The 13154-nt window shown below is 43.5% G+C and overlaps 1 protein-coding gene across 1 annotated transcript in view; it reads left to right on the forward strand.

Annotated features, from left to right (window-relative positions):
- The window catches only part of LOC138259736 (sodium/hydrogen exchanger 2-like), a 503208-nt gene that overhangs the window by 155529 nt on the left and 334525 nt on the right, over positions 1 to 13154 (forward strand). Inside the window, exon 4 of the mRNA XM_069207631.1 lies at positions 2499 to 2716. Within this exon, the coding sequence (XP_069063732.1) occupies positions 2499 to 2716 (218 nt within the window). The remainder of the gene's footprint in view (positions 1 to 2498; positions 2717 to 13154) is intronic.

The raw sequence follows: 13154 nt of genomic DNA on the forward strand, positions 1-13154 counted from the left end.
ATCTCCATCATGTGGAGTACTTGTTCAGCAGTAGACAGTGTCCCTACCTATAAAATAAATAAAATGGTGTTTGGCTATGGATTATGTCACCAATTTCCATTCTTGGCCTTTTGGTATCCTTTTAAGCCTTCAACAGCATCTCTTCATGTCTCATGCCGCTGTATGGACTAGTGGGTCTTTTTTTATTTCGCCCTTTATCAGATTAGCTACAGGGGGAACATCTCACTGGCCCTGTGGCTGAGCTGGTTAGTTCTTATTCTAATTATATTTTGCCTGTCTATCTCTCACATACCATCACACATAACACAGCCAGGCACTGTGACTCATAACATGATAACCGCACCTTGTTGGATATCCTTCACAACATGATACATGCACTTAAAACAGAAACACCACCCTCCCAGTGACATATTCGACATGATAGAGATTGCTATCAATTTGGGCAAGCACTTTGGCACCCCACGTATGCATTATAACAGCCACACAAATGCTACAGTAGATTATGTCAACAAATCTATGATTTCTAAGACTTTCAAATGCTGACAACAAGGAAACCAGATCAGATAGGAGGTTAAGAAATTGGATAAAATTAATATGCGATGAAGGTTCTGGCTGATGCAGATTATAGAAGGGGCAGGGTAGGAATACGCTGACTCACTAGGCCTGGTGATGGGGTACCCCAGGGTTCCCACCAGGGCCAAAAACATTTTTTCATTTTTCCAGTGACCATCATGGAGGTTCCGTGGATCTCAGGAAATTGTTTTAAAAAATTTTTTTTGATGCTCCCTGCATGTGTGAGCAATGCCTGCTCCTGCTGGACATAGGAAGCTGGAAGGGACTGCCGGGTTTTAAGGCTCACCCCATGGTCCCCAACACTTCACAGTGGGATCCATGGGTGGGGCCAGGGCATGCTGAGAACAAGTCATTGGGCCCCCTAGGGCAAAAATCAGCCCTGGGAGAGGGGGCTACGTGGCGCTTCTCCCCTTTCAATGATTGGTGAGGTCCTGGGGTGGAGTGCCGGGGCCAAAATCAGCCAGGTGAGGTGGGCCACCTGGCACCTCTCCCCCTTTCAATAACTGGACAGGCCCTGGGGGATGGGCTCCCTTGGGCCAAAATCGGCCTGGGGAGGGGGTGTCCATGTGCCCCCCTCATCTTACATTAATTGGTCAGGCCATGAGAGATGGGTTCCCTGGACCATAATTAGGTCGGGGTGAGGGACTGTGTGCCTCCCTTCCAGGTTGCCTACATATGGAGGTGAGCCATAGGCCATGCCCTGCAGCCTCGCCCTGCCTTACACAGCCAGGGTGGGTTGTCAGCATGACATTGGCCATAACTCGCTCTCCCTCCATGCATCGCTTCTTACCCCAAATATTGCATCAGTAATGACATATTCTATGACATCATTAATACCATAACTGCAAAATTTTCATTACAATTATTGATGAGAAAATTGTGCATGGCTGGGGCGCCAGTTATAGTTACATTAGGGCGCGAGCTACAGTTTCCTGAAATAACTAAACCTATAACTGTTGAATATCTATGACTTTGTGCATTTAAAAGTTGATCCTAATTTTAACCTCCCTGTAACCTTAGTTTTTTTCAGTGAAAAAAAAAATATATATAAGTACACATACATACATACATATACACGTGTGTGTGTGTGTATCTATCTATCTATCTATCTATCTATCTATCTATCTATCTATCTATCTATCTATCTATCTATTTATCTATATACTTACATGTGTATTTTCACTGATAAAAAGAGGTTAAAGGGATGTTATATTTAGGTGAAAATGTCAGTTAAAACATAACATTTGAAATAACAAAACAACTGAAATTCACCAGTTATTATTACCTGAAGTAACTATGACTCATGACCTAAAGTAACTATGACTCATGCCCTCACCATGCACAGTGTTGTCATCAATGATGCAATTTCAGGTGTTTCAGTGATTTTATTAATGATGTCACAGAATTTGTCTTGAGTGATGTAATATATGAGGTCATAAGCAGCGCACACAAGGCTTCCCAAATTCACAGCTCTCAGTGCTAACTTTGTGCATATGAACTAGTGGTTCTGTGAGGAATATCGCCCTTTACCCAAAGGCACATCACTCAGTGCTTCCCTGAAGCTCCACACCCAGTGCTCCTCTGAGGTGCATAAACAGTGCTCCTCTGATGCGTATCAGTTTGTGCTGTCCTGGTGCACATCACCTTGTGACCCCTGCTGCATGGTAATGTATGCTTATGGTAGTCTGTGTGCAAATATGCTCTTATCCTCGTTGGCCTATGTGCATGACTGCCTGTATGTTTGATGAACTGTATCAGAAGAGGTGTGCTTGTGTATTTGCATACCCTGCTGTGTGATACAAAGCCGATTGGCTTTAGTCAGTAAATAATGACAAGTACTTAAAATAACATTTTACTCCACAAAAAAAGCTAAAATTGCTTGATAAAGTGGTAAATTATTTTTAATTTTGATTTTCTTTCCCCAGAATTATTGCCTGTGCCATGAGTATGAAACGCTATGTGGAAGCTAATATTTCCCAGAAATCCCACACTACGATAAAATACTTCATGAAAATGTGGAGTAGCGTTAGTGAGACACTTATTTTCATCTTTCTTGGGGTCTCAACCATCGAAGACAACCATGAGTGGAACTGGCCTTACATCTTCTTCACCCTTGTCTTCTGCCTTGTCTGGAGAGCCTTAGGTAAAATAGAATATTTGTAAGTAGCTCTTTTTTTGTGACAGGTAAGGTTCTTCATTATCCTAGCAATGTGAGAGAGTCAGTAAGTTAGCCATTCCATGAGCCAGTTAGTGAGGCAGCGAGGGGCTGGATTTGTAAACACATCAAAATGATCCACTTCTAGCTACTTTTTGTCTGGAGAAGTTAGTGCCCTTGAATTTTCTTGTCCTACACAAATAATATGTATTATTAGCCACAGTATTACTATTGTTAGGCTAACACACCTCTTACAGCAATAAAACATATGCCCTTCAAGTTATATAAATATTTTTGGTGCATACTCACCTGCCAATTGTAAGAAATTGGGTTATTGATTGAGGTGGGTGGAAGCCTCACTCAGTCAACAACCTCAATCCTTCTCACGGTGAACCAAAAAAGTCACTAAACTGCATAACCATCTGATCTCTAGGCACAAAAACAATCAGGCTTAACTTATTGGCAATGTGTAAAGTACTAATGCAGCAAACAAACAGTAATAAAATGAAAACACAGCACAAGAGAAATTCAAAACCAATGTAGAAAAATAGAGAACATTTTAATAAATAAAGTGATTCTCATATGACAAAAATCCAATCAGTAGAACCAGAGATATTCAGCTTTAACGTTTTAAGTGAGAACAGTGCCTAAAAGCACAAAGTGCCACTTGTGGTGTTATGGTTGCACTAGACTGGAGGAAAGTCAAAAGTTCAGGCTGACTGTGATGGAGCGCGAGTTGGAGCAGGCGCAAGGCTAGTCCTGCTGAAGAGTTACCTTCAAAATCCAATGTGAAGAATGCCATTTGTGCTTGAGAAGGGATCCGAGGAGGAGGCTGAGCGTTGTGGATAGTCATCATGAAGAGCAGGTCGGGCATCATGGGTGGTCATTGTTGTAGCAGAAAGAGCCAGCCAATCATTGTGGACTGTCATTGCTGTAGCTTTGCATTGGTAGTTGTCGCAGGCTGGCATTTTGCAATACCACAATGTATGGGGCTTGCGCTGGCGGTTGTTGACGATGCGAAGGTTAGGTCTCACAGGAGCTTCACATTGGCAGTCATCGCAGGTGGCAGAATCTTGACACAAATGGGCCAGTTTGCATTCGTGAGGAGCCCAAACTTCAGGATATTCACCTTTTCTTTGGGAGGAGTACACTCTGATGCCAGCCAAGAGTTCAGTTCCTTGGGAGGTACTGCTTGGGGATTAGGGGCTCACTCCAGCTAAGGCCAACAGGGCTCAAGTAGGCCAATTGCTAGTCCAGGCAGAGCCAGTTCCAGCATGTCAACTGGGCAGTTGCAAAGAGGCCTCTGAAGATATTTGTGTCCATGAAGCTTACACAGGAGGTCAGCCAACTGGCCCTTGATGTTACCCTTGTTAACCTGTGGTAAAGACAAGGAGGTCCACTCTTCCTTCTCAGACAGCAAGGAAGTTCCTCAAACAGTATGACAGTCATCTGGCAGCACAACAGTCCTTCTTCTGTAACTTCCACAGGCCCTGGATTGTTTTGGTGAGCAACTGTGGAGGTCCAATATTTGTACCTGGGGTCAGCCTTAGTTTGGGAGGACTCACTGTCTTACCCCCACATCTGGTTCTGAAAAGCTCTTCTATTTCCCCATCAAGGCTCCAAACCATCCTGCCAGAATGGCCCATTTTGTCCAAACCCCAGACCCTTCTGAGTTACTATCTGGAAGCATTACAGAAACCCCAAAGGCAGGACCACTCACAGTCATGTAACTGAGGACACTGGCAGAAGGCACAAATGGTTGGGAGGAGAAAATGCCAACTTTCTAAAAGTGGCATTGTCAGAATTCTAACTTGAAATCCAACATTTCCATTAAAGAGCAAGCATTTTAAATTACAATTTATTTGAGTCTAAACAGCATATCTCTATCTGCTTCTAACCTAAAGTTAGCACTTATTAAAATGTAATAAGGTATCTAACTGTTAGCCAATAGAAGAGGTGGGCCTTACAACAGTGATAAATTACGTTAGGACTTTTTCAATGCCAGGACATGTAAAAGTTAAGCACCCATGTCCTACTTTCTAAATATGATGCAACCTGCCCTATGAGCGTTTATGGTCTACTGTAGAGATGTCTTATAAATAATAAAAAGTAAGGTTTAGGCCTGGCAAAATGCTTATGTTGCCAGGTTGAAATGTCCGTTCAGAACTGCACTATATGCTGCAGAGGCAGGCCTGAGACATGTTTCAAAAGGCTATTTTAGTGGATGGCATAAAGAGCGATACAGGCCCAATAGTAGCATTTATTTTCCAGGCCATGTGTACATGTGTTACTATTTAATAGGGGCTTATAAATAAATAAAATTTTCCAATAAGGATTAGGCCTATTTTACCATGTTTGAAGGAAAATTCACAAGCACTTTAGCAATGGTTATCAGTGTCCTAGTCCTAAAGCCAGCAAAAAACGAAATCAGCAAAACAGGAGGAGTGAGCGCAAAGCATATAACGGAATACCATTCCAAGGACGTGAGGTCAAACACCAGTGAACTATCTTAATGAAATAATCACCAGACATAGGGCCTCATTATGACCCTGGCGGTAGAGAACCGCCAGGGCCAACGGGGGCGGGAGCACCGCCGACAGGCCGGCGGTGCTCCCTTGGGCATTCTGACCGCGGCGCTTTGGCCGCGGTCAGAAAGGGAAAACCGGCGGTCTCCCGCCGGTTTTCCACTGCCCCTAAGAATCCTCCAAGGCGGCGCAGCTCGCTGCGCCGCCGAGGGGATTCTGACAATCCTTACCGCCATCCTGTTCCTGGCGGCTCGCCCGCCAGGAACAGGATGGCGGTAAGGATTGTCGTGGGGCCCCTGGGGGCCCCTGCAGTGCCCATGCCAATGGCATGGGCACTGCAGGGGCCCCCGTAAGAGGGCCCCGCTAGTATTTCACTGTCTGCATAGCAGACAGTGAAATACGCGACGGGTGCAGCAGCACCCGTCGCACCTTCCCACTCCGCCGGCTCGATTACGAGCCGGCATCCTCGTGGGAAGGGAGTTTTTCCCTGGGCTGGCGGGCGGACTTTTGGAGACCGCCCGCCAGCCCAGGGAAAAACTCATAATACCCTCCGCGGTCTTTTGACCGCGGAGCGGTATTATGGAGGGCTGAATTCTGGCGGGCGGCCTCCGCCGCCCGCCAGAATCAGAATGAGGGCCATAGTCATTCTACTTCAAATATGTCAGCTCCCATTTACTGAACTTTCATGTTCAGATCCTGAAAAATATATGTAAGGTTTGGGTATATTCAGAGCTTCATTTCAAGTGTTCCTACAATTACAAAATGTGGTATTAATGAAAACACTGGCAACAGTAAACATCTCTAAAATTTAAAATAAAGGGAGATCACACTATAAACGATTTTATGTTGAAAATATTCATTGGTAAATAGCATATGTAACACCAGAAAGAGTGTGCTAGCTGATTTTTGGGTGTTCTGTGACCAATTTATAAGTAGACTAAATAAAAAAGGAACACACACTGAAGCCAATGGGGACTGCAACTTACACCTTCATGGCTGCATGACACATTCAGAAATTGTTCGGTAACGCATCTCAGGACCAGTAGGTGTTGTGTATACTTGTGGCAAGAGGGAGCATCAGTGTCAGATTAGCCATACAGTATAGCATGCAATTGTTTTGCTTTTCACTAATGACCGAGCTGAAAAGCTCATACACTGGAAAAAAGTCTCTGGAATGCACTTCTTAGTCCAAAGAAGACATCTATTATTTCACTACACAAGGTTCCTAAAAGGAGATTAGCATGTTGAAAGCACATGTTTAAAAACAAATCACAGCAATGAAATGAAAACATACCAAAATGATTCTCCACTGTAATATACACAGCAAATATATGTATCTATATTATACTGCAAAGCAAATAATTAATAAAAATGCATCAAAGTAGGGCCTGTCAGGTGCTTCATCTTTCTCTTGCCAGCAAACCGATGACCCTGTTCGACTGCGAGAAAGAGAGACCTCCTCCCTCATGGGAAATCTATATCAGGCATTTTATGTCTTAATCCTGATTTAGGCTTTTGATTCTCTCACTGTAGCACTGGTCTATTTTATATCTTAAAAAACCAAAGGAACTTTCTGGAAAAAACCCTCCTGTTGTGTGAGAAGTATTCAAACATGCTGGCTAGTTTAGATATGCTTTGAAAACACGTTGGGGTTTGGCCACAATCCCGAGATGTTAAGTCAATGTAAGGCCGTTCCCTGCCGTCTGAGTACATCCTTATCAACCAAAGCCCTTGGTGAGAAAAAGCTCGAAAACAGACAGACAACGTGGAAGATCGCTGGAAGCCTTTAACATGGCAGTGTCTAATGCTATGAGAAAGTCAATAGGCAGAATGAATCTAAGGCTAAACTGAATACATAATGGAGTCTGCAACTGGTGAACACTAATGTGACGGTGGGCAGCTAAGCCAAGTGCAAAGTGGTGCAACACAAAGTCAGTGGTCAAAACACACATTTCAATACAGCAATACCAAATGGCCTTAATAATAAACCAATTGCAGGATTCCCCAAATCAGTATCTTAAATGAAACTGATCTATCGAAATGTCTTTTAACTGAGATTTAGAGACATGCCCACCTGCTAGGCTGTCCTGCACCATACACAAAGACTCACTCAACCACAGAGGGCTGTCTGCATACAGTCAGCAATCACATTGTCATTTAAAAACACAATGAGCACACCTTGATTGTCTGAATCAACTTTGAACTTGAAGTGTTAGACTCCTGCCACTGAATGTCACAAAAGGTTTTGATTGGGCTTTCACATTTCCGTCATGCACAGTCTTCTCATCAATGATGTTATTTCAAATGTTGTAGTGATATTGACAATGATGTCACAGAAGATGTCATGAGTGATGTAATATGTGGGGTAATTAGCCGTGCATGGCAAGTGGGTGAGCTATAGTTCCTTAGTGCATGAATTATAGTTACTTGAGATAATATAACTCGTGAATGTGAGTGTTTTCTTTTCTTTTAAAACATTAGATTGTCACTAAAATTCTCACCTAACAATATTGTTACTTTTAACTTTGTTTTTTTCAGTGAATTTTAGGTTTCTTAATGCAAAAGTAATATTTTATTGCCACATGTAAGACCAACCCCCAACTTGCATGTCCTTTGGCTGTATGCAGTGGGAGCTTAGCTGCAGGGCCTACATCCAAAACTCCGCAGGCAGCAAACCCCACACATTGAATGGCCAATAGCACAGTGCCCCTCCCCCAGTCATTTTGGGTCCAAGGGATTGCTGGCGCATGGGCAGTGGAACAGAAGTCAGCTCCCACCCGGTGGGAGCTTTTTTAGAGCTACCATCAAGTGAGAGCAGCCATACCTTTCCTGCCTGTGTTCCTGCTGGCAGGGAAGACATGTCTGCTCCTACCTGGTAGAAACTTTAAAAATGTTCCTGCCAGGCTGAATCAAATATGTGTTTTCTTGTCACCCTAATGTAGGCAGGTAAACTACTGTGTTCCAGGGAAGAGCCCCCCAGATACAGTAATTTTGCTTGCCCCAGGGATGGGATTCCCAGTCCTTTTACAGGCTCAGGGAGGAGATGGGCCTCTACGTTTTATCCGCAGTTGGCCTTGTTGATGGAGTCCTGTGGCCTATTATGGCAGCGCTGCCCTCTCCCTTATTTTTCACACCAGCCCCTGGGGATAGAGTTTCTGGGGCCTCACAGAGGATCAGGGAGGAGTACTATGCCCAGCCCTATGTTATTTAAGATCCCAGGTGACAGAGCTTTTAAAAAAATGTTACTATGGATTGGCAGATCCTCTAATTTGTGGCAACATTTAAAAAAAATGACCCCAGGAGTGGTTCCTCTGGGTACCACCTACCAGTCTTGGGAGGCAGGCTATGCCTACCCTGCCTCCAATTTGTTTTTTTTACCTCTTATAGAGGAATTGGAACTGAGACCTGAGTCCTAAGATGGCTGCTGCCACATCCTTGTTGGTGTGGTAGCAAGCGATCAGATCTGAGCATGAGATCTGCCAGACTGCAGATCCTCCGCTGTGTGAAACATTTAATGTTTGAGTGTTAAGTTCTAAAGAAAATACTGAAAGGATTTAGACCAAATCATAAAAAGCACACTTTTTGGACCAAGATTGAGCTTTCTGCCTATTTTGGTGTACTTCTGTTCAGCCATTTGGGGTGTAGCTATGACTACAACTTCCTGTGGAAAAATGAATGGGGAACATGTGTCTTGCCCCCCCTTTTTCTCAGTCCCCGCTTGACAGCTCAACCCAAAATATATATATGATAAGCATTTTATTATGAAAAAACACTTTATCAATAGAAGTACTGAACCAAAAAATAAGTGGAGTTTAGTAAATGATCATGTGCTAATAATGAAAGATAGTAAATTGTTTGCTGTAGCGAATGTAAATAATTATGCTATTAAGGAGTCAAACCTGTGATAAGCACTTTGTTAATAAATAACATTTTAGCAGAAGAAGTACTTTATCAAAAAATTAGTGAATTGATGTAATGATCATGTGATTGTATAAACTGTAACTCATTACAAGGTCATTATGTGATTTGGATTCTCATACTGCCATAAGGAGGATTGATTGTATAGGAATAGCTCTACATGTTACACAAGTGGTTTGTGTGTGTTTATACCTTTAAGAGAAGGTGTTGACATAAATGAGGAGATCCCTTTAAATCTATGTTTTGCACTGGACTATGGGATGGCCCAGTCGAAGGCTTTTTGCCTTCGCGTAGGCCAGATTTTCTCTGTGGCACTTCGCACTTTGCACTTTATTGAATGAAATAATAAATCCCTTCTGAAAAGCAACTAGTCGAACTGGATTTGTGCCATCTCTCAGAATTGCCAGAAGAACAGTGTGCAGATTGGGGCAGGCTTCCTGGGAGAGAACATATATATATATATCCACTGAAAAAAAACAAAGGTTACAGGGACATTATAGTTAGGCTCTGAATTTACTCGTACAAAACCATAGAAATTCAGCAGTTATAGTTAGAGTTATTTCAAGGTAACGATAACTTGTGCCCCGCCATGCACAGTTTTTTCTTCAATAATTTAACTTCTAACGTTTGAGTGATATTTTTACTGAATTTATTAAAATTGTCATGAGTCCTCTAATATCTGGGGTAATTAGCAGTTCATGGCAAGAATGTGAGTTATAGTTACCTTTGGCCGCAAGTTAAAGTTACTTGAAAGAACTCTAACTATAACTGCTGAATTTCTCTGGTCTTGTGTGAGTAAATTTAGAACCTAACTGTAACATTCCTGTAACCTTTGTTTTTTAAGTCAATATCTATGATTGAAAACAATTCTATTTCCTAACTATGACGTACCTGTAACCTTTGTTTTTTTCAGTGAATTTCTCTGGTTTGTTTAATGTAAAGTATTTTCATTATTATATGTTAAACCAACCATAGCCAGTCCCTGTGACTAACACACTTACCATCCAACTGCGTGCTGCATACAACCTTAGGCCATGTGAGGCGGGAAGTGGCTGCAGAACCTTTCTCTCTGGGTGTGAGAATAGGTGTGAGAAGGTGTCTCTGGGTGCAAGAGTGGGTGTGAGATTTTCTTTCTGGATGAAAGAGTTGGTGTGAGAGGGTCTATGTGGGTGTGAGAGTGTCTGTCTAGGTGTGAGAGTAGGTGTAAAACGGTGTCTCTGAGTGTAACAGTGGGTATAAGAGTGTCTCTGTGAGTGTCTGTGTGGGTCTGTGAGTGTATGTGTGAAAGTCTGAGTGGGTCTGGGAGTGGGTGTGTGACTGTCTGTGTGGGTCTGTGAGTAGGTGCATGTGTGTTCAAGTGGGTCTGTGAGTGAGTGCATGCGTATGAGTGGGTCTGTGAGAGGGTGTGTGAGTGTTTGAGTGGGTCTGTGATTTGGTGCATGAGTCTCTGAGTGGGTTTGAGAGTGGGTGCGGAAGTGTCTGAGTGGGCGTGTGAGTCTCTGAATGGGACTATGAGCAGGTGTGTGAGTCTGTGAGTGGGCCTATTAGTGGGTGCGTGGGTGTGTCAGTGGGTTTGTGAGTGGGTTCATGAGTGTCTCTATGTGTGTCAGCAACTGTGTGAGTGACTGTGACACAAAGAATCCTAATCTGCCCTTTAATCCAACAAGAGTCCACAGCTTTGCATGAAATATCTACCCAAGTGGAGTTCTTTCTGCCTCCTTGGGTAAATGTCCAGTATATATTCTGCACTGCAGCTGTGTGATGGAGCATAAGCAAATGTCTCCAGTGGCTTGGTGTGCGTTTTGGCAGCATGATTATTCCTGTTGTCTATTTGTCTAGAATTCTGTGATTAGATGAATTATCCTATAGAGAGGCCACACGACTACCAAGATGTAAATCTCCAGCAAACCAGGGTTCTTCCTCTTATCTACATAAAGTAAGTGCTACTTTGTTTTGTGGAGATGTCCTCATATTCCTTTGCAACAAGAGTGTGTCATCAAAATTGACAGGAAATGTGCTAGGAAGCCCTTTGGGAAGCTGTCCATCATCCTGGCAAAAAGGGGGGAAGACATATACATACTACTAAGGTAGATGGTGCTGGGCCAGGCGGGCGCAGCTTCCTGGTGATTTGCACATTTGCATACTTTTAGCAACTTAAAGGTAGAACCATGTAATGTAGGGGAGGGGGCGCATGATCCCCCAGCCTATTTCGGCTCTGAAGACCCCATCCCCTTTGGGCCCACATCCACTCATTGGTGGAGGGGGGCTGTTTGGCCCCCTCCCCTGCCAAGTTGGGCCCATCCCCCAGGGCCCACCTCCATTGAATAGGGGAGGAGCGTCAGATGGCCCCCCTCCTTGGGCTGATTTTAGCCCCAGGGACCCCATCCCCCTGGGCCGCCATCTTTCCTGGGTACCCCTCAGGGGGGACCCTCAATGCCCCATATTTCCAGCCTGCTTCCCACCTCCTATGGGAGCTGTCTTGCTTTTGCACACAGGGAGCAGCTAAACAGGCAGCTCCTTGTCTGCAAAAGCAAATATTTCATCTCTTTCCCTGTTCGCATCTCTGTGTTCAGGGAAAGAGATGAAACCTCTGCTTCTAGTGGGTAAGAGCAAATTGACAGCTCTTGCCTAGAAGCAGAGTGTTTGTCTTGACTTGTCAGGAGCTGTTAAAGCTCCTGCCAAGTCAGAGCAACTATGCCCTGGAAGTGGGCACTCAGGTACATAGCAGCAGCCGGCCCTGGGGGGTGACGGTTCTCTGGGCCATTATTGGCTCCATGAGGAGTGGCCCCCCTCCAACATTTTAACTTAGCCCCAGGGAGATGGTGGTCCACAAAGGCCTGGGGTCTGCAAATGGCCAATTTTCTTCATTTTATATCAACCCCGGGAAGAAGGTGGTCTCCGGGGAGCAGGCGAGTCTGCAGAATCCCAGTATTATAATTAAGACATTTTGCCCCAGAGAAGTGGTGGTTCCTGGGGTGTGGGGGGCCATGCAGCCCACCACATTCTATTGAATTTAATCCCAGGCGGTACCTGGAGCATAAATAAGCCCTGTGTGCCCTACACCTTTATTTTTTATATGCCACTGGGACCTGGCTTACCTAGGGGCTATACTAAAACAAGCCTGGGACTCCTCGCTTGTTTTTATTTAAAATTTTCTTCCTTGAAGAGGTCCCTCTGGAACCCCAGCTCCAGAGCTCAGGGGTCAGGGTGTCCCTACCCTGGCTCCTTTTCTTTTTTTTTTTTTTCAGGACTCAGCTGAAGCAGTGTCCCAAGATGGCCTTCAACTATTCCTGGTTGAAGTATTGGCAGCCAATCAGATCTCTGGACGAGATCAGGAGAATTTGCGAACCCTTTGCCTCTAGATATGCAAATTTGGTTTTCCTTTATTTTCTATTAAATTACTGAACAGATTTACATCAAATAACTAAAATCATAATCTGCCTACCAAAAACTACCTTTCTGCCAAATTTGGTTTAATTCCGTCCAGTGGTTTGGGTTGTAGTCATGTTCAAAGCTCCTATGGGAATTAACATGGGAAATGCACTTTTTTGACTCCTCCATTTTTATTGGCTCCTGCTTGACAGAAACTTTCCATATGGAAGAAGATTAAACAGTACACTTTTTTTTTCAAAATTTCATGAAGATTGGTCAAACAACACCAAGACACCAAAGTTATGTGCAAGTCAAAAAATGCAATTCCTATGAAATCATCATGGTCCTAACTATAACTATATATATATATATATATATATATATAGGTTACATGGATGTTATAGTTATGTTCTGCATTTACTCACACAAAACTATAGAAATTCAGCAGTTATAGTTAGAGTTCTTTCAAGTAACTAAAAACTGCACCTAAGGTAACTATAACTCAGTATGCACAGTTGCCTCATCAATAATTTTATGTAAATGTTGCAGTGACATTATGACTATGTCATCAATTATATAATATGTGGAGTAATTAGCTGTGCATGGCGAAG

This window comes from Pleurodeles waltl, chromosome 2_1, assembly GCF_031143425.1.
Source record: "Pleurodeles waltl isolate 20211129_DDA chromosome 2_1, aPleWal1.hap1.20221129, whole genome shotgun sequence".
NCBI classification, from domain to species: Eukaryota; Metazoa; Chordata; class Amphibia; order Caudata; family Salamandridae; genus Pleurodeles; species Pleurodeles waltl.